The sequence below is a fragment of the Talpa occidentalis genome, unplaced genomic scaffold, assembly GCF_014898055.3.
Source record: "Talpa occidentalis isolate TD23 unplaced genomic scaffold, MPIMG_talOcc4v2.1 talOcc4.9, whole genome shotgun sequence".
Taxonomy (NCBI): Eukaryota; Metazoa; Chordata; class Mammalia; order Eulipotyphla; family Talpidae; genus Talpa; species Talpa occidentalis.
The window spans coordinates 75,924,307-75,948,600 of record NW_023605305.1 but is presented as its reverse complement, the minus strand read 5'-3'; the positions used below and the strand labels follow the sequence as shown (position 1 = coordinate 75,948,600).

General features: G+C 55.1%; 1 protein-coding gene across 1 annotated transcript; it reads right to left on the bottom strand.

The window, feature by feature from the left end:
• Positions 1-7,642: 7,642 nt before the first annotated feature.
• Positions 7,643-12,662, bottom strand: CRABP2 (cellular retinoic acid binding protein 2). Its single transcript, XM_037500275.2, has 4 exons — positions 12,439-12,662; positions 8,841-9,019; positions 8,533-8,649; positions 7,643-8,084 (listed from the first exon to the last, which is right to left on the bottom strand). Exons 1-4 carry the CDS (start codon positions 12,506-12,508, stop codon positions 8,034-8,036), a joined length of 417 nt encoding a protein of 138 aa, XP_037356172.1. The 5' UTR covers positions 12,509-12,662; the 3' UTR covers positions 7,643-8,033.
• Positions 12,663-24,294: the final 11,632 nt, after the last annotated feature.

Below are 24,294 nucleotides of genomic sequence, written 5' to 3'. Positions count from 1 at the left end.
GCAATGGCAAGAGAGTTCCTCCTCCATGCCTAGTCCCTCAGAGCTTGCTGTGAAGGTCCCATTTCTGGAAAACAAAACAGGGAGGGCAGTGCAGGAACCTCATGCTAGGCACATAGCAGGAGCTCAGAAAATATTTCCTTAGTGGTTGGAAGGACAGGTGATAGCTCTCGTGTCAGGGGCTGCCTGGCTCTGCTCGCCAGTGTCTGTCACATAGCTGAGGTACCACAGATGTTTGTTTAGGGAATAAATGCTGCTCATCCACCAAGGCTGGGCCAGGCCTGCGCCCTGCCTTTGTTGGCACCCCTGAAAACTATGACACCTGTGCCCGCATGTCACTAGTCCGTGGGTCTCCTTATACTCAGGCATATGCCTGGGTGAGCTGAGGTGGATTGGGGGCTGGGAGGGGTCTCTGAGAAATCTCTGGTGTCCCCCAACCCAGGCTGGGTCAGGGGAGGCTGGATCTCTCTCCCTAAGTAGCTCTGGGCTGGGTCCAGAGTCCCCTGCCCTTGGTCTCCTGATGGAACTTTAACCCCTGATCTCTTACTTGAGTCTGAAGACCCTGACCTATCCAAGGGGTGCTGCAACCCCCCATTCCATGTGGGAGATGTAAAATCAACTGGGAAGGACTAATGTTTCCCAATACACTGAAAAGCCCCTACCCCCAGCAAGAGAAACAGAAGAAAACACCTGTTGGGAGCAAGCTGGTCTGTTCTGAACCCTAGCAGCCCCCTCCTACAATGCCAACAATTTCCCTGCTACCTGAGGGACTCCCCTTCCCCAAGCAGGCCACACCCCTGCCAGGCCCTCAGTTTCCTCAGGAACAAAGAAGAAGCATGATCCTTGAGGGCCCTTCCTTCTGGGTCTCTGCTCTCTGGTTCTAGAATTCCCAGCTTCTAAGATTCCACCTTGGGCCACCGGGAGGGAGGGCTGGTTGCAGAGGCTCTTGCAGCTGCCAGGCTGCTCCAACCTGAGTCACCAGCGCGGGAATCCCAGTTGGGCCTGACACACCTGCTCACCTCCAGGGTGGGAACTGAGGCCCACATCCAGTCTCCTCAAGAGGCCCAGTACCCTGACAACTGCCAGAAGTGCCCTCCTCTCTGCTTTTTGATCTCCTGTGCCTTTGCAAGTGGCTGGATCCTGGGAGAAGCTGGCCAACCCACTGGCTGCCAGGACAGGAGCAAGGAGTACCCTGAGATTTCTGGGGCATTGGCAGGGGCTGAGGTCAGACAGATACTTGAGGAGGAGGCAGCAGCATGGAGGAGATGAACTTTTAAAGTCCCTTTTAGTTGGAGCGGTGGGGGCTGGAGCCCGAAGAGATGAGAAAGGGACTAAAATGTCATGGGAAGTGAATGATGGTTCCAGAGGAGACCCTGGGCTGGGGTTAAGTGGGGTCAACCCTGTCTCACCCTGCCCCCTTCCAAGTCAGCAGCTGGGCCTGGGGTTCCCTGCTGTGGGGGAGCAATTGTCAGAGCCCTGAGGGGGCAGGGGCTGCTACGGGAAGGGGGCAGAGGAGGTTCAGGCAAATGCCCCCTTACCCTGTGAGAAATGGAAGTGGGGGTAGGAGGAGAGGGACTGGCCTGTCTTCCAGAACAGCAAGGGAGGAACCCTGCCTCCTGAGCATCTGACCACCTCCTTTGAGGCCATTCTTTTGGGCGGGGGTGGCTGGACCTCTAGAGGGTCCAAGTGTCGTTGAAAAAGAAGAGGGTGCTCTCCTTTAAGCAACAAGACTTTACCCTGAAGCAGGGGAGATTTAAGAATAGACCCCCCCCCCAAGGGGTCTAGGAAGGTGATTCAGGACGGAGGAGAGATGGCGCGAGGAAGGGACTGGCCTCAGTGGGCCTAAAGTGGGGGACATCTAGGCAGACGGACTGGGGGTGGGGTACTGTGGGCCTGCCAGGTTTCTGGCACAGCCTGGGAAGAGCCCAGCCCAGAGATTCTTATCCAGGGAAGGAACAGAACAGGTTTCTCGACTGGCAGCGCCAAGGGGGACAGGGGCAGGGAGAAGCCACGAGGTCAGGAGGGCAGAGGCAGGCCTGCAGAAGCAGGGGGCACATGACCAGGCCCCTACCTCACTAGGACAATAGTCTCAGCCACCCCTGCTGGGTCTATGGAGGCATTACCTTTGCATCTCATTTGCTCATTTCTATATAGATTGAAGGACTCCCCAGGTCCCCCACTATTCCAGTAAGATCCTCCATCTTTCTCAGGTATGACTGGCCCAGCCAGGAGAAATACCTGGTTGGACTTAGCCCCTCCCCTCCCCCTCAGCTTCTCCCCCACCCTCCACCACACTTGAAGGCTCCTAAGGTCACGGATGGGAGGGACAGTGGAGCCAACAAGTGGTTGGGGACCCTGGAGGACTCCTCAGGCCTGCCCTATCCTTTCATCTCCCGCCACAAAGGGCTCAGCAGCTCCAGTCCTATCCATCTTGTCCCAGGCTGTCCTTAGGCAGCTCTTTGTGGGACCTAGGGTCAGGGGGCCTGGCCAGCACGCCCCCTCTCCTCTGACCCCTGCTCTTGGGGCCTTTATTCTCCCTTCTCCCCCCTTCCTAAGAATCTCAGCCCTCTCCCGTCTGGATTCCTCTCCCTCCTTGCAGCCCGGCTTTCTCCTGTGTCTCCCACCCCAGTCTCCTGCCTTTCCTCTCCTCCCAACCCCGTCTGCCCCCCCCACCTCTCTCTTTCTGTCTCTCTCTCTCTCCCCCTCTCTCTCCCTTTCTCTCCTCCCCCTTTTCCTGCCTCTCTCTTTCTCTCCCTTCTTCCTGTCCCTGGTTCCACTCACTTCTGCCAGTCCCTCCCATGTGGATTCTTGGCTCTTCCTATCACATTTAGGCACGGAGGGCTCTAGGTCTGGGGGCCACAGGGGCACTCTGGATCCTGGGCTCCCTCTGGGTTTTCTCCTCTCTGGTCTCAGCTGTCCCTAATCTCTTGGTTTTCACATTGCTAAAACTTTCTCTCCTCTCTCTACTCTTGTCTCTTTGGTGTGTATATGTGGGTGCGTGCCTCAGTTTCCCTGGTACATTCCCTCAGTGACCATCAGCACCCCTGCCGTGTGTCAGCCCCAGCCCCTGGGGGAGTCACACATGGCCCCTTCCTGTCTTGCCCTTCTACCCTCTCTGACCCTTCTTACTCCAGCCCTCTCCCTGGCAGGACAGGGTCTCTGTGGTCCAGGTCTCTCTGCTGCCCCCAGTGTTTTACCCTCCAGTTTGTGGGGTTCTGAGAAGTCTGGACTCCGGAGCAGATTCTGCCGCTGCCATGGAGATCTCATGAAATCCTCAGGATGCTGGTGGGGAATGGGGGGTCCTTGTGCGTTCTCTCCCAAATGCAGTGCTGAGAAATGCAGGCATGGGTAACGGAAGAGGAACCCAGAGCCTTGGAGTGGGAGGGCAGCCTGGGGGACTTGCTCATAGCCGGGCCAGGCTAGTGAGGTGCCTCTCCCTGATCCAATCTCTGGGTCTGAACCAACTTCCCTGTCATCTCAGGCTTGGGGCTGGGAAGCATTGAGACACAGGGGTGGGAGGGGGAGGCCCCACCCTTACAGTCACCTGCAGGAGCCCCTACTATGCTGGGAAGATCCAGTCTCTGCCCTCAGGGATCTCCTGGGAAAGATAGTCCTCTTCTCTCTGCCCTTAACAACTTTGTTCCAGAGGCAAATAATGGTAGATGCTGAAGCGGGTGGTCCAAATAGACCCCAACCCCAATAGCTAGAGCTCTGAACCTGTGCTTGGGAGGGGACTGCTGGGAAAAGACTCTGGGATGGGTGTGGGAGTCAACTTAAATGGAAAAGGTAGGCTGGGTGGGGAGCTGGCAGCCTGGAAGGGGGTCAGCAGAGCTGGAGTCAAATAAGGGTTATAGGGTAGAGGCCAGGGTCGAGGCCTTGAAGAAACAGGAGGAAGCAAGAGTTTGGGTTCTTCTGGATTAGAACAATAGAAAACCCAGTTTGATTCGTTTTTCTACTTTTTAAAAAAAGATTTATTTATTTATGCATACAAGAGCTGGGGTTCAGGACAGAGATGGGGGGAGGGGGTTGAGAGTATTCACCAGAGACAGAGTGGGGAACAGAACAGGCAGATTGACTGAAATACACTGCTGAGGGGAGCAGCGGGTAGGACAGGTGAGGTCTGCTGCACCATGTGGGTTTCTCTCTGGCCTGGGGATCAACTTAAAACTCGTGCTGCAGAGGCTGCGGATTGCTTCATAGTGTGGTGCTTAACCCCTTGCACCACCAGGGAGGCCCTTCATTTTTCCATTTCTATGCAAAGCACCACCAGCCGCCTCCCACCCCAGCCAGAGCACAAGAACCATTCTTGGCAACTTCATTTTTCTCACTCCTCTCACCTCTAATACATCACTGAGTCTGCATCCTCCTCCCCCCAAATTGCACCCCCCTCAGTCCCTTCCACTGGATTTCTCTCCTCCTGTACCCAGATCATCTCACCAGCCTCCTGCTGGCCCTTTCTTCACTCCATCTTTTCTCTAGTCCATCTTCTGACAGCCAGAGGGAACTTTTGAAAACACAAAGGGGATACCTCCCCATCCCCCCCTTTTAAATCCTCCCATAGCTTCTCATTGCTCTTAGAATAAGCTGAAGAGCACCTACAATGTTCCATGCCCTCAGGCTCTGCACCTTCGGGCCCTGAGCCCCCAGTGGTCCACAACCCAGGGTTGGGGACTTTGCACAACCCCAGAGTGTCCACAGGGCCTTAACCCTGTGGTCCCTCTGCCCGGAGTACTTTCTCCTCTGTTGTGCCCACTAAGTCTGCAGGGTCCACCTGTCTTGTCCTCTCAAGGGCCTGGTCTCCCGACACCTCTGCCCCTTCATTCTGCAGGCCCCTCCATGACCCTCTCTCTCTGCTTCTCTTTCCCTTCATAGCATTTGCCACAGTATGTGTTGATATATTCAGTGGTGCATTTACTTTTAGTCATCCGTCTTTCCCCACTAAAGGTCTGTCCCCCACCCCTAGCCCCCACAAGGGCAGAGATCTTATCCATTTTCTTCCTCTCTGTGTCCCAGTACTAGCAGGGTGCCCAGCTTGGAGGAGGGAGGCTCTGGAAACAATAGTCAGATGAATAGTTGGGTGGATAAATGAAAGGCCCCCTCACCTCCCCCACCCCATGCTCGGAGAGGGGCCTCGCTTACCCAAGGACTCCAGACATTGTCTCCCTGTCTCCTTGTCCCCCACTCCCTGGTCCTGACCTTCTGCCCTCAGCTACAGCTGTGGCTTCTCCTGGGACAGGAGCGGTAGGCCCTGCCCCAGGGCACCCTGGTCTTTCAGGGGAGGAGGCTCACCTGCCGACACAGGCTACAGAGGCTATGGAGCATGACCACCAGCTGTCAGCGCTGACAGAGGGTTTGGCCGCTTCAGGCTATGCCTGCCCAGGAGTAAAGCTATGGGGAAGCACTGGGTGCCCATAAGCAAAGGCAGTTTAGGGGCAGGAGGCCTGGCAGGGCCCACGCAGGCGCTGGGCAGGCCACATCTGAAGGGTCTCTCATACCCCTATGAACTTTATTCTGGACAAAAAGAGGGATTGAGACCCACCGCGACGGCCTGCGTTCGAGCCAAGCCAGGGAGCTGACCCACATGGCGCAGCAGACCTCTCCTGTCTTGCCCATTGCTCCCCTCAGCAGTGTGTTTCAGTGATCCACCTGTTCTGTTCCCCACTCTGTCTCTGGTGAGTCTTCTCACAGCCCCCCACCCCCATCCTGCTGGCCCTGCACCTCTGGTCTACACCCCAGTTCTACACAAAAATAAATAAAATCTTTAAAAAAGAAAAAGAGGGACTGAAATAAGTTTTTATTTTGCTTTTATTATTTTTTTTTAATAGAGGTATGCTTTATTTATTTATTTGTTTGTTTGTTTGTTTTTGTTTATACATGCACTGGGTACAGTCAGAAGAGCGGGAGGGTGAGAGAATTCACCAGAGCGGGGAGCAGAGCAGGCAGAAGGACCGAAGTACACTGCTGAGGGGAGCAGCGGGCGGCAGGAGAGGTCTGCGCGCCATGTGGGACCCTCCTCTGATGGCCGGGGAGCAGCCGGGGATCGAACCGGCACCTTGGAGGCCGCGGGCAGCTTCACAACCCAGCGCTCAACCGCTGCGCCACCAGGGAGGCCCTGCTTTTATTATTTTTTAAACAGAACGTAATAACATTTATGTTTTGAAGGATCCCCCTGACTGCATTATGGAGGTAGTGGTTTTTTGAGCACTTACTGTTACTAGTGCTATATACTTAGTAAAATTTATTTTACTTGTTTCATAGCAAAGGTGAGGTAGATGTTTTATATAGTTGCTATTTTGTAGACTAGAGCAACCAGTTGCTGAGACTCACAGCAACTATCTTCACTGGAAAACCACTGCTTCCCATCCCACAGGACTCTGGTGGGCTTGGCGGTCTACAACACTGCCCCTCCTGTCCCTTGGCCATGGCATAGTGTGAGGGCCAGGCCTGGCCAGGCATCGGGACCCTTGACCTGCCAACAGCAACTAGTCCATGGGGTGGTCATGTGATACAAGCAGAACCAAATTCAACTCTTCTGAGATGCTGAAAATGTGGTCCCTCTTCTTTTTGGACCTCATATTGTAACCTTTGGGCATCTAAAGTATTTGCCAGACTTGGAGCAAACTATGTGATAGGATTGAATGTGACCAATGCACCAGAGGGGTGGAGGTAAGCAGGATGCATGTGAGAGAGGCTGGTGATATTGTTTGAGGCTCTGGATCTGGCACACCTGAAGCAAGACCAAGCTGAGTCCCAAGTACATGAGCCATTCAATTACATTATTTTATGTTTTAAAAAAACCCCAACAAACCCTAGGCCTCAAAGAAAGTAAGTCACCTGTCTGAGGTCACAAAATCAGTGAGTGGCACAACCACTCTTATTCCAGCGCCTGTACGCAGTCACTATCACGCCAAGATAAAGGAACCACCAGGCCAGGTGAGCCAGATGGGAGCTGCTGCTGCAGGAAACCAGGTGAGCGATGAGGAGGTCCGGGAAAGGAGGGCAGACTTTTGAGAGATTCATGGATTTCGGGGAGCAGTGTTATAGACCTGGGTGTGGAGTGTAAGGGAGAAAAATGGGAGGAGGGTCCAGGGGCTGGAGGATCTAGAAGCCAGGCAGGAGGGCTCGAGGCGGAGATGGCTTATCTGCTGCACTGAGCATGGACAGGCAGGACGAGACCTCTGCCAGGAGACCTGAGCCGGAGCAAGGCCAGCCTGGGGGTGACGATGAGCTCATCTGGCACCATGTGGGAGGCCAAGGCCAGATCTGGGGGTGGCCCAAAGATAGGGTTTGGAGAGGTGAGAAGGAACAATTGTAGGAGGAGGAGAAGCTGTGTCACCCTCACGGAAAACGTGGGCGGGAAAGGTGGGAGTCTGCACCTTGGCCCAGGGCCTGCTGAGAGGGGGAGGCCCGGTGACCTTGGGAGGCAGAGCGGGCACCAGGGAAGCTGGAGGAGGGGAGGTGGAGGTGATGCGCACAGATTCTGCAGCAGATGAAGGAGTGGGCAGAGCCAGAGGGAAGGACTCTCTCTGCTGGTCACACATCCAGGAGGCTGAAATGTCCCCTCTTTCCCACGCTGCCTCCAGGGGCCAATTGGAGCTCAGGCGACTGCCCCCTTCCCAGTGAGCCACAGACAGTCTTTGTTTTTTAAAACATTTTAATAAAATTAACCAATAAATATTCTACACCACGTAGGCTACAGGGACAAAGAGTGGAAGCAGAGGGCCCACTTGGGCCCTCAGGTCCCCTCAGGGAAAGAGATCTTGCTCTGGGCTGGTTTGGGGGGCGAGTGACTCTGGGATGGGTGATCCGGGCTCTCACAATCCATCCCTCTTTGTTGGTGGAAGGGAGGGAAGGAGGGACCAAAAAAGAGCCCCTTCAGGAGGCATCCCAGCACCCCCAGAAGCCAGCAGGGTTAGGGGAGAACTAGCCTAGAAGGAAGGAATGGAGGGGGCAGGGGTCGGGGTGGGGGGCGGCCCATGCTCAGCAGGGAACACGGGCTGGTGGTGAGCCAGGGCGGCTCTTGGACTCGCGGCCACTCACTCTCGAACGTAGACCCTGGTGCACACAACATCATCCGCGGTCATGGTCTGGAAAAGATAGAAGTCATTGTCAGTCGGGGAGATCCCTGGGTCCTGTGACTGGGAACCAGGAAGGTTCTGCTTGACCTCTCCACGTCCAGACTGCTTCTCGGTTCAGGACAGATAGACTGGAGCTGGTCCGAATTTCTGGGCACCACAGAAAGGAGGTTGGCAGGGGCCCATCTGGCATCCTCCTCCCCAAGCCAGAAAAATCCCCTCCAGAAACATATTGGGGCCTCTCCATGCATGTCCTCTGCTCCACACAGAAGGGACGCCATTTCTCACCTGCACAAGGACATCGTGTGGGACAGTTAGCTTCGTTGTGCCCCAGCAGCCCCATCTGGAGCGGCGAGACCAGTCATGGTTGTCCTCCAACCTCCAGCACCAGGGAGAGGTTCAGAAAACCCCCTGAAGGCAGCATTGCATTTCCACCCACCTGGGAGGAGACAGGCCTTACCAGGATCAGCTCTTCATCATTGGTCAGTTCCCTGGTCCAGGAAGTCTTGGGACCCTCTCCCTTCAAAAGCCTCTGCTCGCAGACCATTTTGTTCTCACTCTCCCATTTCACCAGGCTCTGCAGGAGAGAGATGGCTGAGTGAGCAGGGACAAAGCAGCCCCGCCCGCCTGCTTAGGGCCCGCCCGCCTAGGGCCTTCGCCATTGGAAATGGAGAAAAGAATCCAGGAAAAGACTGAGAAATGTGGAAAAGTGTGCAGAGGTGGGGCAACAGATAGCTTGACGCTGAGGGACCCCAGCCTGGCACTCACCTTACAGGGTCTTCCATCCACAGTCTGCTCCTCAAACTCTTCCCCGATCTTAAAGTTGATCTCAGTGGTGCGCACGGTGGTCGAGGTTTTGATGTAGAAGGAGTCTCCCTCCTGTTTGATCTCCACGGCTGGCTTGGACGCCGCAGCCACTGCAATCTTCCTCAGCATCACATTCACCCCTGCAGGGAGAGGAGACCCTGTGCATCTCTAGGGGTGCTCCAGGCCCCTGTCTCATGCCCTCTGCTGGGACAGCAGTGCAGGCTGAATGTGAGTGTGGAGAGTGAGCCCGGGGGTCCAGGAAAGTACCTTCAAGGAGAATGGGTAGCCCAGCCCTGAAGGATGGTGGGGTTGGGGCGAGAGGGGCAGAACGGCAGTGCCCTGCCCGTAGGAGCCTGTTCCCAGTTACGCCCCACCTTGATGAGTCAGCAGGCCCGGATCGGGCTCCCCAAGTCTCAGGGCTTCACACTCAGAGTTCTCAGAGGCAGCGTCTCCAGATTTCCCTTTCTCAGCAGCATCCTGCTGTTGACTCTGCTCACCTCACTTTTGGCCCTTTGTCCACCCTGTTAGAGACCTCTTCTAGGGTAGGCACATCAGAATCACTGTGTGTATACCTGGCAGAGGCAGGGCAGACTCTCTGCAGCCAGGCCTTGCCCTGGAAGTTGGGGCCACCTTCCTCTCTGCCCTTTCCACCTTCCCTGTCGGGTGCAAGTTAGGCCTTTACTTGCCCAATCTCTGTCACGCCCCCAGTGAGAAGAGCTGGGCTTCCCAGCAGGGAAAGAGGTGGGGCAGCCGTTTCCCTCTGCTGCCTTTGGAACTGGGATTGTCCTGCAGCTTGGAGAAGCCAGGAGCTCTGGGCGCAAGATTCACTAGGCTATGATTTCCACCTGGCTCAGTCCCTCAGCAGGCTGGGTGACCCGGAACAAATGGTTTAAGCTGTCTGAGCCTTAGGTCCCTCAACTGTAAAATGGAAACAATAGTTTCTTCAAAAGCTTTTCCCATGGGACCTAGCATATAGTGTCAGGCACACCTTTATGTTTTCAAGAAATAATGGCTATGCTTATTGTTGCTATTATTTTTATTGAGAAAAGGAAGGCAAAGCCAGAGCCGCTCAAAGTTCCTTGCCTCAGATTCCTGCTTATTTGCCCTCCTGGAAGACTTCTATGCCCTTCACCCAACGGACTAAAAGGGACACTACCCTTCCCTGCCCTGAGGTGTCCCCAACTCCAGATCACACACCCATTTTGGTGGTCAGACTTTGTCACTCAGCCTCTAAGGATTCAATGTCCCTGTGCCCTGTCCCCATATCCTTTTCCAGATTTGACTCCCTGCTCCCCAGTTAATAAGAGGGTGGAGGACTCTGTTGCTGGTGAATCCTCTCTACCTCCCCCCGCCCCGCACCTCTGGCCTGCACCCCAGCTCTTGTATGCATAAATAAATAAATCTTTAAATAAATAAACAAACAAAATCTTTAAAAAAATAAATAAGAGGGTGGAGGACCCAAGAGAGAACACCTCTCTAACAGGAGACAAGCAGTCAGGGAGGCATCTCTCAGCCCCCAGCCCCAGGCCAGGGTCCTGGTCCAAGCTCCACATCACTTTAGCAGACCTGGCTTCCTACTCTGAGCCAGCACAGGATCCTTCAGGGAAGCAGTAGGTGTGGTAAGTGGGCAAAGCTGGGTTGTGCCAGGTGAGTGGGATTTCCCTGCCCTCAACTGCCCACACTCCCAGGCCTTCCTCCAGACCTGGGTTCCTAGAGAAACAAGTCCTGTGACACCAAAGCCAGTCCCCTCTGCTCTGGATTAAAAGGAGCAAGAGGGAGGAAGCCCTGCCCGCAGGAGTTCCAGAAGTTTCCCTGCGTGACTACTGACTTTTAGGTCCAGGGAGAAATAACTGATGTTCCAGCTTTAATTCACTTGGCAGAGGAGACTCATCGCACTTCATCTTGGAAGAGACCACTTCACCTGGGAAGTCTATCCTGCGCTCTCACACCTACCTCTCCTGTTACAGGAGCAGAACCTGCCACAACCACCCTACTGGATGGGACAGGTATTCCCCAAATACCTGAGCATCTCTTCCCAGGAGAGGGACCCTTGGATAGTGCAAAAGGAGGTAAGAAGGGATCTAGGTTTTTGTGGGGCCAGGCAAGGTTGGGAGGAGACACCCAGCCAGTCAGACTCTGCTGCCTTTGAAACTGGAGTTAGGCTAAGCTGACCTTGGATGGCTAACTCAGGACTGTGTTTGTGTAATGGGTCTGTTTTCAATCTGGCCCCCAGCAGGGCCTGAGGAGGACACGTGGCTCCCAGAGACCCCGCAGGGAGGACAAACAAACTGAAGACAGACAACAGGATTGGGTTTGGGATCTTATTCTCCTGCCAGGGACTGAGTGTTGCCACTTAGAAGAGGGGCCAGAATCCAGAAAAGATGGGGGAGGAATGGCATCTTGGCTTTCTGAAAGTAAAATTTTTATCCTTTTGGTCTTTTATTCCCACAAGAGCACAGCAAGGCTGACATGACTATATGAAGTATTGGGGTTAGATTATGAGAACTAACAGCAAAGAATGATGGAAATCACTGCTCTTCCCATAGGGTTTTTGACCCTTCTAAGGTCCAGACTCACTTCCATAGCTCCCTGCCCCTTCCCCAGCGCATTTGGGATCTCTCTGTTTAGTCCCGAAATCGATGGCATGCACACCCTTGGGCTCCAGGACTCCCAGGAGGCTTCTCAATTGCTGGGGTCCTGAACTAGCCTCCATCTCTCCCCAGAGGCCTCTCCTCCGCTGGTCCCAGCCTCTCCCCCTCGCCAGCCAGCCAGCCGAAGGAGTCTGGAAAGGCAGTCTAGGTAGGCGCAGTTCCCCACACCTTTGCCCAACAACGGCAACAGGGCTGAGGGGGGTCTCCAAGGAGGGAGGGAGAGAACTCGGAATTTCAGAAATGGGGGAGGTGTGGGTTTTCACACAAAGCCATTTGTTGAAATCTAAGAAAGTGATAATTATCCAGAGCGATTTGAGGACGCTGGAGCCGCTGGCTGTAGGAAAATATTTGTCTCACAGATTGAGGAGGGGTGGGGGTCAGAATGGAAAGTGCTGAAATTGGCAGAAAGGAAAAACAGGGATTTCTGGGGTGGTGGATCACCTGGATCACCTGGTGGGTGGAGCCCTGCGTTCAGAGGTAACGAAGGAACACGTACCCTGGGGATTGAGTTACCCGCGGGCGCAAGGGAATGGAGACTGGAATGTCTCTGAGGTGCACGGTTGTGTAGGGACCCAGGCTCCCAGCCTGGATGCAAGATTTTCAACTTTAGAACTGCGGAGTGGCCCCCTGTCCCGCCCCGAGGGGCACCGAGCTCGTGCATCTGGTTTCTACTTGATTCACAAGCTGAGTCACCGAGGAGCTGGCAACGGTGGGCGCCCCGCCGGGAAAAAAGCAGGATTTCGTTATCCCAGCCCAGCGCCCCAGGACCCAGGCGTCAGGCCCCTTTTCTTGAGGATGCAGGCGCCCAGCCTCCCACACCCTGATTTTAGCCCCCTCCCCTCTTTCTCATATTCACTCCAAGGACTCCGGAGCCTCTTTCTCCTCCGTGCACTGGAAAATCTCCTTACCCAGCACTTTGAGCAAATCCTCGAAGTTTTCCGATCGGATGATTTTCCAGTTGCCAGAGAAGTTGGGCATGGTGACGGCGTGGGAGATGGTCTCCTTAAACACTTCAGCTGGAGCACTGGACGTTGAGTCCTTTCGTCGAAAGAGGTAGCCGCTGCCTTCGCCCGATCGTGGGACTCAGAAGCCAGGACACGTCCCAGGACTACCCCAAAGCCGGCTGGGCTCCCGCGCTGGCAGCTTTTATACCCCGCGCGGGCCCGCCCCTGTGCAAGGATGGGTGGCCCCGCCTCTCGCTCCGCCCCCACCCCACCTGGGGGGCCAAGAGTCTCGGGTCTGCTTTACCACGACACCCCCTCGGGACGTCCTAGGGATTCCTAGCCCCGCGGGCGGTCCAAGGGTCTTGGGGGCCCTAGATACCAAGCTCCAGCGGCGGTGGGAAGATGGGGAAGCGGGTAGAGGGCGAGTACTGGGATTGGGCTCTCAACCCAGAGGAGCGGGCACCAGGCCCAAGGCGCGGATGCTGGGGCCTCAGGTCCTGTGGTCGGAGATACCGGGCCACGTTTGCCCCCAATCCTGACTCGATGCTGTGGACTCCCTGGCGCCGCCCAGGGACACCGCCAGGGGGTGAAACCCTGCTTGCGAGCCACCGCGGGGGAGCAGAGTGCGCAGCCCCGCTCCAGCTCCCCTGGAGTCTGGATCCAGGGCGACCGATGGGAACTCAGAAACCTTTTGGGGAGACCTGGGGTTTCTAGGCCAGGCACCTAAGTGAAGCAACGGCGCCCCCTGCTGGAAAGACTCCAAGAGGCTGGGAGGGGGCAGCACCCCAACCCGACCCCGACCCCCAGTCCCGTTTCTGGCTCCGGCGGCGCCTGGGGACTGTGGAAGCTGACGCTGAAAGACTCATTCTCCTTAAGGCGTGGCGGGCAGCGAAGGGTTAAGCCTGAGCCCCGGGCGCGAGGCTGGAGAGGGCAGAGGTCACCGCCAATCACTTGACACGAGCTCATTATTAAGGCGCTTTCTCAGACGCTAGCCTCCCAGACCCCCGGGGCATCGCAGTAGGAGGCAGGGAGGGAGGCGGGGATAGAGGCGCGCCGCGGGGCCCCCTAGATTGGGGGGAGACTGGGTGCCCGGGAAGGGGTGGAGCAGGGTCTCAGGTGTCACCTTTCAGAGCTGTAAAGCGGGCGGAAGGACCGGCCGCCCTCGGAGACTGTCTTTGAAGTGGGAGATCAAAGGGGGGTCGGGCACAGTTCCCCGGAGAGACGCAAGTGGGAATGGGCGAGACCCCAAGCGAGGCCGGGTGACCGAGAAACGAACGCAGGCTCGGCGGGGACCCTCGGAGACAGCCTGGGAGACCCCGGGCAGAAGCGGCGCAGGCGCGGAGCCAGCAGGATGCGGGCGGGGGCCCGGGGTGGAGGGCGCGCGAGCCGGCCGAGCCGTCGGGGCCGCGGAGGGGCGCAGGTCCGCCGAGCCGGCCGCGGCCCAGTTGCCCTCGGCGAATTCGCGCACGTGGCCCGGCTGCCCAGACCGCGCCTTCCGCCCACCCCCTTCCAGCTCCTTCCGAGGCGGGACGAAAATCTCAACATCTGGTCACAGTCCTGGGTCCTTGCCCAGGCCCCTCCCTGCCAGCGTGGCCCTGGGTGGAGCCCAGGACAGGCTTTCTGAGATCCGGAGCGCTTTCCCTTAGAGCCGCGGAGCCGTCTAGGGGGTTGTGGGCCTTAGCAGCAGGGAGTCAGGGGAGTAGAGCCAAAGGAGAGGGCTGCAGCCGTCCCCGCGGTGTGGACAGCTGAAAAGCCTGGAGGACCAGCTGGAGGCCGAGGCTCTGCTGTAGAGGGAAGAGCTCTGAACAGTGAAAGCGTGGAAGAAATAAAGCAGCTAGGGCGTCTGCAGCAGGAGGGATGGAAACTAGATTGGACAAAGGATTTCTTGATGGCGCCCCACCCAGCAGTAGCCTATAAACTGTCAGATTTGAGGAAGGGAGCTGGAGGCTTCAGTGTGGTTTTAAGTGTCCTGGTTGGGTGTGGGAAAGCTGATTTGGGGGTGGGGGTGACCTGGGCATCTGGAAGTAAAAAGGCAGTAGGAAGAGCAGCTTTCTGAGGAGGGACAGACAAAAGCAGAGGTGGTGGAAGGGAGGTGGTCTCTGGAGGGTGCTTAGGGTCTGGGGTTGCAGACTCCGACTGTGCCCCTCCCCCACCCACCCAGCTCAGCAACGCTGTAGGTAAAGGGAGGGGGATTAGATTCTGACAGTGAAGTCAGGCTCCCAGCCAAAAGGATGAAGAGAGGCTGGGGGAGGGAACATGGAGGAAACCAGACTCCTGCTGCCCCTCCTTCCCCCTCACTGCTCCCTACCTCTCCCACCCAGGTCCCTACATCCATCTCCACTCCACCCCCCTCCAGCCCTCTTTGCACCCACCCTGGCCAGCCCCGCTCAAAAGGCATCCCTCCTACTGCAAAAGGACAGTGCGACCCTCCTGCCCAGCCTTCTGGCTAGGCATGTTAACCACTACCCAAAAGATGGTCATCACTGGGGACCCAGACCTGCGGACCAGGGAGGCAGGAATGGTCTGGCACTGAGGATACTGGGGAGACTGGAGGGGAGATCCTTGGGGCTGAGGCTGGGAGGCCCGGTCTACTCCCCTCCCTTCACTTCCCCACTCCCCCTACTGGCCAGCTGGCCAGAATTTCCAAAGAGACAGAAGTAAGACAAAGGGAAGTTGGGCTGGGAGGGGAATTTTTTCCAGATGTGAGTGTTTGTGGTTTGGCAACCCTGAGCCTGAGCTCCAGCCCCTTCATCCCAACCCAGACTGAGGGAGGTGGGTAGACGGTGCAGAGCAGGGCTCTGGCGGGCTAGGGCTGGGGGGCTAAGGCTGTGGGGCTCAGCCTCCGGCTGCCCTGTTACCTCATGGGAGGATGTAGGCCTGGGGGGTGGGGTGCATAGCGAAGATGCAGGGGAAGGAAGGGGAGGGGAATGGGGTGATCAAAGAGGGCTGGGGCACTGGGAAGGGGGGCTACCAGAGGAGGATGGGGGAGCCCTGGGGCAGAGGGAGGAGCTTCACGGCATCAGTCCCTCAGTCACAAACAACTGGCTTTAATTTCCCGCCGGGATCAATAAGGAGAAGGAATTTCCCAGTGTCGCTGGCCTTTTAATTATGACCAAATCTGCTGCAGATTTGCAGGGGGCAGCCCCTTCCCCCTTTGTGGGAGCCTTGGTCATACCCCTTTGGGGCTCCCCCAGGAATTTGGAGGCTCAAGTGGGGGAAGGGTGAGAAAAAAAGCTTGGGGAGGCAGTTGGGGGGGAGTGGGGAGGAAACATGCTGGAGTTAGGAAAGGAACATTCTGGGACTTTGTCCCCATGGCAGTAAGGCTAAGAAGAGAGTGGCTGCTTTGCAGCAGAAGGAACTGGGTTGTCAGGCTCTTGAATGGTTGGAGGGGTGTGAGCATAAGTGGATGCAGATGTGGATAGCTCAAGGGGTCTGGGGGCTTGGGGACGGGAGACATCTCCATCCCTTCCCATCCCTTCCTCCCCGCCCGCCCCCCCAGGCTGGGTGGGAGAGGAGGGACCACCCAACCTGGACTGCTGGGGATGGGAAGAGTGGGAGAGTCATGAACCCCTCGCCCCCAACCGGGACCAAGGAGAGTCTCTGGCCAAATCCAGCACTTGTAGCAGAGCCTCACCCTCAGCAGTGTTATTGCATCTGCCTGGTCCGCGTGTGTTGGCCAAGAGTCATGTAGAAATTAGACCCAGGTGGAGCCAGACACCTGGGTCTCTGTCACTCTATGTAGGGGCCTCGAGGACAGGATGTCTATAGAGAGTCGTGCAGCCTGACAGTAGAAGCAAGGAGTGTGGCGTGGCTGGGGCAGGACTGCTCTATCGCCTTCCACCCCTGGCTGCCTGAGTATTCCGCCCTGCAGTTAGTCCCAGCATCCTGCTTCCTGGTCTGATCTGATCCTCGGTACAAAGGGGAACATTCCATTTGTGTCTGTCTCCCTGGGTTCAGGGACCATCCATATCAAATCTGGTAGGACCCAACTCTGATTCTTCCCATTGCATTAGGGCTGGTGGGAGTTAGACCAAAAAAAGAGCTTCCATCAAACCTAAGAGCAGGTTGGAAGACAGGATCAGAAATCTGGAAAGGACTCATTTCCCAGAAACACTTGGGCATAGAGAAGAGGTTCTGAGGACCAGGGAAGAGGTGGGCAGTGAATCCCAGATGACCTGGGGCAAGGGGCAGTGCAGCCCAAAGGCAGGGGTTTGCATGACTCCCAGGGCTAACCTGGGCCCTAGCAAAGGGAGGCAGGTGTGGCCCAGCCTCAGCGCGCTCGGGACCACGGGGTGGAAGAGGGGCTGACTGTACCAGGAGGGATTACAGTTCGACCATGAGAGAATCTGCCCAGCACCCAGGCAGCCGGGCGGCTCCTCTGTTGTTTTTGGCTCCGCTGCCTGGTTCCCAACTCCAGCTGCCAACGCCCCACTCTCGCTCTCCCTCTAGCTCTCAGCTCTCCTCTGGCCTGGGCCAGACACACTGAGCCCAACCCACTGAGGCAGGGAGGGGGAGAGGAGGGGGGATGCACTGGATGAGAACATGTCCTGGCTGAATCTCTGTCCCCTGACAGGTCCCCAGCTCTGCTGGGCCTTTGCAGGGGGAGGCACAGAGGTGTGAGCAACCATCAAAGTGTCAGGGGAAGCCCACACAGGGCCAGGGAGCCATTGTACTGGTCTGTTTTGGGGTCCTGGGGTCTTTGCTTCTCTGCCCTCCACCACCAAAACAGACTTCTTTCTCCACGGAGGGTCCTGCCCAGTTTTCTCTTCTACTACCGTGAAAGGCGCCAAAATCCCACCCTCTCCCCTGCAGCCCCCTGCTTCTCCGGGAAACTTCAAGTTGGGGTGGCAGTCCGGTATGGCTGGGGCTGTTGGTGCAGCTGCTGACATCTGAAACTGGATGGCTGGGCCAGGACCTGGCCCACTGTGTTCCCCTTCTGTCCTGCCGAAGAAATGTCCCCCTCGCCCCCTGGGATCATTGCAAGAAGGAGAAATCAGTCAACACATTGAGCCACAGTGAGCCTCGGTTTAACTCCTCTTGTTTTTTTTGATCCAGTGAGTGTCTAGGACCAGACCCCCCTCCCACTGTCCGATACTGGTCCCTTAACCCCTGGCAGCCCAGGGCAGAAGGGAGAAGGCTGTTGTGGTGCGTTTGGCAGACTGAACACCTGGGCACCTGGGGATGGTGGCCAACCCTGAAAAGAACAGCCTGTGGCCTAGCCTTCATCCCTGCCACCGCTGCCCAGCTCCGGGCCTGGGCAAGCCAAGTCCTCTCCCAGATACCTCCTCTCCCATGGGCTGAGGATGGGATTTGGAAGGAAAGTCTGGTGTTCATAATCCCTTTCCTGTTGAGCTGACCAGAGTTTCTGGAGGGAGAAAAGAAGTCAGCAGGCTGCACACTGGGGGTGCTTTGTTCCTCCTTTAGCCTGAATTGCAGAAGGTGGGCACCGGGCCAGATAACCAGACTCTGGGATTGAAGAGGAAAGAGGCAACAGGGAGGGGGAAAGGATAAGGTCCCAGAGCAGAGGAGACTTAGGGGCTCTGGAGTTCTCCATTGGGACAGATAGAGGGTAGTGGTCTCAGTGTCCCTGGTGGGGCAGGTAGGGCTGGGTCAGCCTCAGGAAGGAGGTGGCCAGCTTAAATACAAGGCTCCCATGTGCTCCCCTTTCCTCTTCTCTCCAGCCCACAAATGCAACTACTGTCTCCAGATGAGATCCAGTAGTTGCACCCCCAACCTGGATCCTGAGGGTATATGGAAACCAGCTGTACTAAGTGGCTCCAGGAAGGGGGCTGAGCCCCAGGAGGCCGGTAATAAGGACCAGCTTCCCTAACCCTAGGGCCCTTCCTGCTGCGGTCCAGGCCAGGTCTACTCTGCTTGGGCCAGTGAGCCAGACTCCCTTGAGACAACATAGGAGGTGCAGAAAGATTTGCACCCAGCAAGGGAGGGCCCAAGAGCCCAGATTCCTTGTCTCGGCCCCCACCCTCCCATGTGGAGCAGGCAGGGAATTAAAAGGGATCAATTCAGTCTGCCCCCTTAACTAGGCTGGGGCCTTGTCCTTCCAGTGACCCCCCCACCCCCCTCCTTATAGCACTGCTAGAGATGGGCGGGTGGGGGAGGCCCCAGACTGACCTAGCCCTAATGGCTTTCCCTGGGCAGCACGAACAAAATGGGAAAAAGATGTGTGAGGTGGGAAGTCTTGATTTCCTTTCCCCTGCGGGCGCCAGCTCTGGAAAATGTTAGCTGTCAAAGAGTCTGAGCAGTCTCCCCGCCTCCTGTGCTGTGCCCAGTACCCTGACCCCATCCTGTTCACCAGGCACACACTACCCCCCCCCCCCCCCCCACCCCCCCCATGGACTTCAACAGGGCCCTGGGCTAATGCCTGGGATTTCCAGGATGCCCACTGCCCAGGGGAAGCCCTCAGCCTCCCAGCCTGTGCCTCCTCCCCCAACCCCCACCTAGAGAAGTCATTCAAGCAGGAGCTTTGGCCCTTGGGGGTTCACAGGGACACACCCCTGGGGATCACAGGAGATGGCAGTTCCTGTATTTCAAAGCTGCTACCTCTTCACCATGGTCTCACGCCTCCCAAATGCCAGGCACTCTCGACGGTCAGCCACAGGATTCCAAGTTTCCAGATGATCTGGATATTTGATTAGTCAGTTTACCCACTGAATTTGCAGTAACTGGCCTAGAGAGGGAGCCATCCTGAGTCTGGGACACCAGAGAGTAGGCTGGTCTGGTGCTGGTGCTGTCTGGCATTGTGGTCTCCATGGGCCCTAAGTCTCTTATATGGTCCCCGCCCCACGCTGGGCTCCCAGGAGCCCCAGGCAATTGGCTCCAAGGCTGGGGGAAAGCTGTCCCTGCTTTGGAGGGAGGGAGAGGGAGAGAGGGGACGGGAACAGACCACTAGAACACTCTATCCTTTCCCTAGTATGGGCCCCTTTGCTCCCACCCCAGCCCCGCCCTCCCTCCTTCAAGAGAGCTTCCCTGGTGGACCCGCTCTGCAGCCCAGCCCAAGGCAGCCAGCCCAGCCTCAGGTCTGGAGCTGCCAGGCTACATCACCTGTCTGCGTCCCTGCTGGTCCGGGGCGTGGGCCCTGACTCCCTCCCCAGGGCAGAGGCAGTCCGCCTTCTTCCTCCTTTAGTTATAGTTTGGATCCCTCTCATGGAAACTTTCCAAAGAAGCGACCTAGCAGGATTCCACAGGGAGGAAGGGAGAGAACAGCCAGGCCTTTGGGGAAGCTGCTTCTGGCCTAGGGGTGCCAATTTGCAGTCCTCGTGCTGCTCTGATCTGGAACACAGGCCTTAAGCCACAGGTGCAGGACCCTGCACCCGGTGCCTGGCCCTCAGCCCCGGCCCCCACCACCAAGCAACAGCCTGCTGAGGCCACCCTGCTCCTGGGTCTATCTGATTGCAGAGCTCTGCTCTTCAACACTTTAGAAAGGAATTTGAAAGAGGATTAAGGTGTGCTTATCTTTCCACACCAAACTCTTAAAAATACCTTCTCTCTCAGCCTCTCCCCATCATCCTACCTCTCTGGATATCCTATGTGCTATATATATACACATTTTCAGAGAAAGCAGATTTGATGGTGGCCCTAAGTAAGACTAGAAGCCATACACGCTTTTTCTTTCCTTTCTTTTTTTTTTTTTTTTTTTAAAAAAGATTTATTTATTTATGCATACAAGAACTGGGGTACAGGCCAGAGGTGTGGGGGGTGAGAGGACTCTCCAGAGACAGAGTGGGGAACAGGACAGGCAGATTGACTGAAATACACTGCTGAGCTGGCGAGACAGGAGAGGTCTGCTGCGCCATGTGGGTAGCTCCCTGGCCAGGGATTGAACTCATGCTGCAGTGACTGCGGATTGCTTCATAGTGTTGCCTTTTAACCCCTTGCACAACCAGGGAGACCCCCCCCATACATGCTTTTTTTCAAAAGGAGGAAGTAAAAATGAATTTATTCATACACAATATGACTGTGAGTACAGAAAATTCTAAGGACTCCAAAAAAAGAGTAAGTTTATCAAGTAGAAACCATACATATTAAAGAAAGAAACAAAGCCGGCAGTCAGCACTGCAGAGCAATGGTAGAGCTGAGGAGGAGACTTGAACGAAGACAGAAGCAGCAGGTCACAGTTCTCCAAGGCCGGGGCTTGGGGGGTAAGAGGCCTTCTCACCACAACCCTGACCCTCAGCAGTGCCACTGGATGTCATCTTCCCATTTAGTCACTTCCTGAAAGAGATGATGGGACCCCTACTGTCCAGAATGTGCAGCAAATCTCCACCCCTGACCACAGGTCCCCCATGTCTGAGGGCATGTACCCCCCACATCCACCCAGCACTCTGCTATACAGGAACTTGGATGAGAGGGAAGATCAAAGGTGTTGGTATTGATTTAAACATTTGTTCAGATCAACCACACCACAGATCGTGTGTGTGTGTGTCTGTGCGCAAAGCTAAATTGTCCCCAAATTAGGCCACTTACCATTGCCCTGGGTAGGGTAAATGAAGATTGGTCAGGCTTTTACGCCGCTGGCCTCTGTGACTATCACCTGCGGCCTTGATTGTGCTAATGTAGGAGATGCTTGGGAGCTTGGGCTCGGAGTCACATGCCTGATGTTGGACACTTGGAGTATGGTGAGGGCATGCGTAAGTGTGCACACCTGAGCCTGGAGGTGGAGGCTGTAAGGGCGGCATCACACAGAGGACACAGAGGCAGGGTGTCTATCGTGGAACAGCTACAAGGAAGACACTAGATGAGGCCAGAAAGCCCAAAGGATAAGAGTAAAGATTCACGGGGAGCTGGAAGGCCTGCCAGCCTCCTTCCCCACACCCCTTGCCAGCCTGCAGGTTTGCCCCATGATAAATGGTGTAGAAACAGCATTAATGCCTGAGGAAGTCATTGAGGGCTCCAGGACTCCCCTTGATTCCGTCTACTCGAATCCATAGAGCATCTGCCCTGTGCCTTGTTGGCACTACACCCTGCCACTGCCCCATCATCTCTTGTCTAACTACAGCTAGAACCTCTGAGTTGAATCTTTGTTCCCATTTTCCCCACTTCATAGCAGACAGGGGGAGTTCTTTAAATCATAAGGCAGTACACACCACTCCTCTACTCCAAACCTTGCAAGGAGGATTTAAGCCAAGTCCTTACAATGGCCTATTGACTATATTATTTGCCTACATCCCTCCCTGGTCACTGGCCCCACCTCCTACTGCTTTCCCCTTGGCTTAGCCTGAACTTGCTTCTCCTTGAAAGGACCAAACACATTCCGGCCTCAGGGTCTTTGCAGTTACCATTTTCTATGGAATGTTCTTCCCAACATATTTACATGACTAATTTCTTCATTTCTTTCAGGTCTCAGTTCAAATGTCACTCCTCAGAGTTATTTTCCTTAAGTCCATCTAAAATCTTTTGTAGACATGTACCTGCCTTATCTCCTTTACTTCATGTCACTTATCAACACACCCACTCATCAGCTAGAGAAGTCCAGGCACATTTCGCTGGCCTACCCAAGTGTCTGGCACCTGGTTGGCAGGACTCAACAAAATTCCTTGTACAAATGAACAAAACACATGTGTATGACTTCAGTACAAATCAATGCTACTAAGGCTGAAAGAAATATTTTATTATCTTCCATTAGTATGCTGGTTCTTAATCCTTTAACTGGCTTTGATAGGTGTTTGAGAGACAAAAATCAGTTCTGAAGATGACAGTGGCACAGCTTCAGCCAAGGTCGTGACCACTATCTGGAAAGTTCAGAATTCATGTTTCTCAGTGAGGCATCAGTCACCCTCTTAGAAATCCAGCCCCCTGGGCCTCCCTGGTGGCGCAGGCGGTTGAGCACAGCACTGTGAAGCTGTCCACAGCCTCTGTAGCACGAGTTTGATCCCGGTGAAACCCCACCCCCATCTCTTTCAGGTTCAGGCCATGTGCATGTGTTACATCTTTTGCTTCTTAAATGCTGGCTGCACATCTCAGGTCACTGAGCAACGTTTTAGCTCCCAATCTTTCTGCTTCTAATCCTGCAGCTTCCAGCGCTCACACAACAGCTTAGCCTCTCTGGTCCTTAAGCCCTTGAACTCTTAACACCTTTGTCCTCATCTCCTTTCAAATGTTCACCTCACCTGGGACCACACCCCATGGCAGCCTACCCAGCTCCCTCTATTTGAGTTGTGGAATGATGCTAGGAAAAACATGGCAGCTAGCTTGCAGCGCACCCCAAATTCATGTTGTGATCTCCATCAGGAACTCCACTGCTCTCCTCCCTCAGCTCCAACCCACAACTGAGCTTCTGCAGGCGCCCCCGCCACCCCGTCCCCTTACCACACATTGTTTCGATGAAGGGCTCCAGTGCGAAACCGATCTTTTTCTTTGCTCTTATTTTTCTGTCCCTCTATGTGGTGTTTGATATAGTGATCTACTCCCTCCTGGAAAGTTCTCCTACCTGTCTGAAACACGTCTCTTCCTCCAGCAGTTTGTAGGCACAGATATTTCCCAAGACTCTGATCTTGGCTCTCTGCTCTACTTTACATTCCTTTATAAATGAAGCCCTCATCCCAGCACAGGGTTTTCATTCCACTGCTGGACTCGTCTTCAAGTTTCCAGTCCCAAAACCCTTTCGCTCTGTAAAGTTCACCTGCTGCATTCAGCTATTGGGTACACAATCTCCATTTGGGTATCTTCAGGCAGCTTAGAGTCAACTCAATCAATACCCATCATCTTCCTTAAAAAACCTGTTCTCCCCACCACATTCTCTTAGTGAATGGCACCACTGTTGCCTAGTCATGATAATTCAGAAATACCAAATTAAACTTTCATCTTCTTGCCCTGATCTCTAAGTCTTGCTGTTTCTGCCTCCTTGGCGATGTTCAGACACACCTTCCCACTTCACCGGATCCATCACTGCCCACCCAAATTAGTCAAGCAGAACTCACCTGGCCCTTCTCCAACCCAGCTTCCATTTGGCTGCCAGCACCATCTTCCTAAAACACAGATCTTATCACAACCCTCCCTTCTTTGAATACTTCAGTATCTGCACAGCACCTGCCACAGAGTACTGAACTTAGTTTACTGGTTTCTGTTCACACTGCTATAAGCAACTTGGAGGCAGACAATGCCATTTCCCTAGGGCCTTGCACAATGCCTGGCACACAGCAGGTGCTTGTTTGAGTGGAAGGATTCCAAGTCTCACCAGATGCTGCTTGGATTGTTAAGGTGCAGCAGGGTTGGGCAGTGGTTAAGGGCAGAGACTTCAAGCAGGCAACTTGGCAGGCTTGAGTACCAGCACCGCCAACCTCCAGCTACTTGCCAGAGGGAAGAGTTCTGAACTTTGTCATCCTCAGTTTCCTCATCTTTTAAATGAGATTCTACCACCTAGCTGAATGTGGCAACAAACCTACTGGGCTTAGCAGTGCCTGGTGAGAGCATTGCTCAGTGAAGGGAAGCCATTATTACCATAATTAATGATACCAACCATCATTTAAATCCCAGGATTTTGATGCTAGAATCACTGAGGCTCTAAGAAGCGAAGTGCCTTACGATCACAAATTTAGTAAGTGGCAAACTCAAACTTGAAACCCAGTATCACTCGCTGGCATGCTGTCAGCTGTTTGATGGGCTTGCTCTTCAGACTAGCCAAGTCAAGTGCCTTATGAACAATACACAGACCATAAGTGCTGGATATGCAGATGCACCTGGCACACTGCATACATGGGCTTTTGTCTCTCTGAACTTAGACTTGGCTAATGTGCCTTGGAGCAAGTTCATAATTACAGTACGGTTGATCTTTCCTATTGTCAGCTGTAATCATCTGTTAAACTA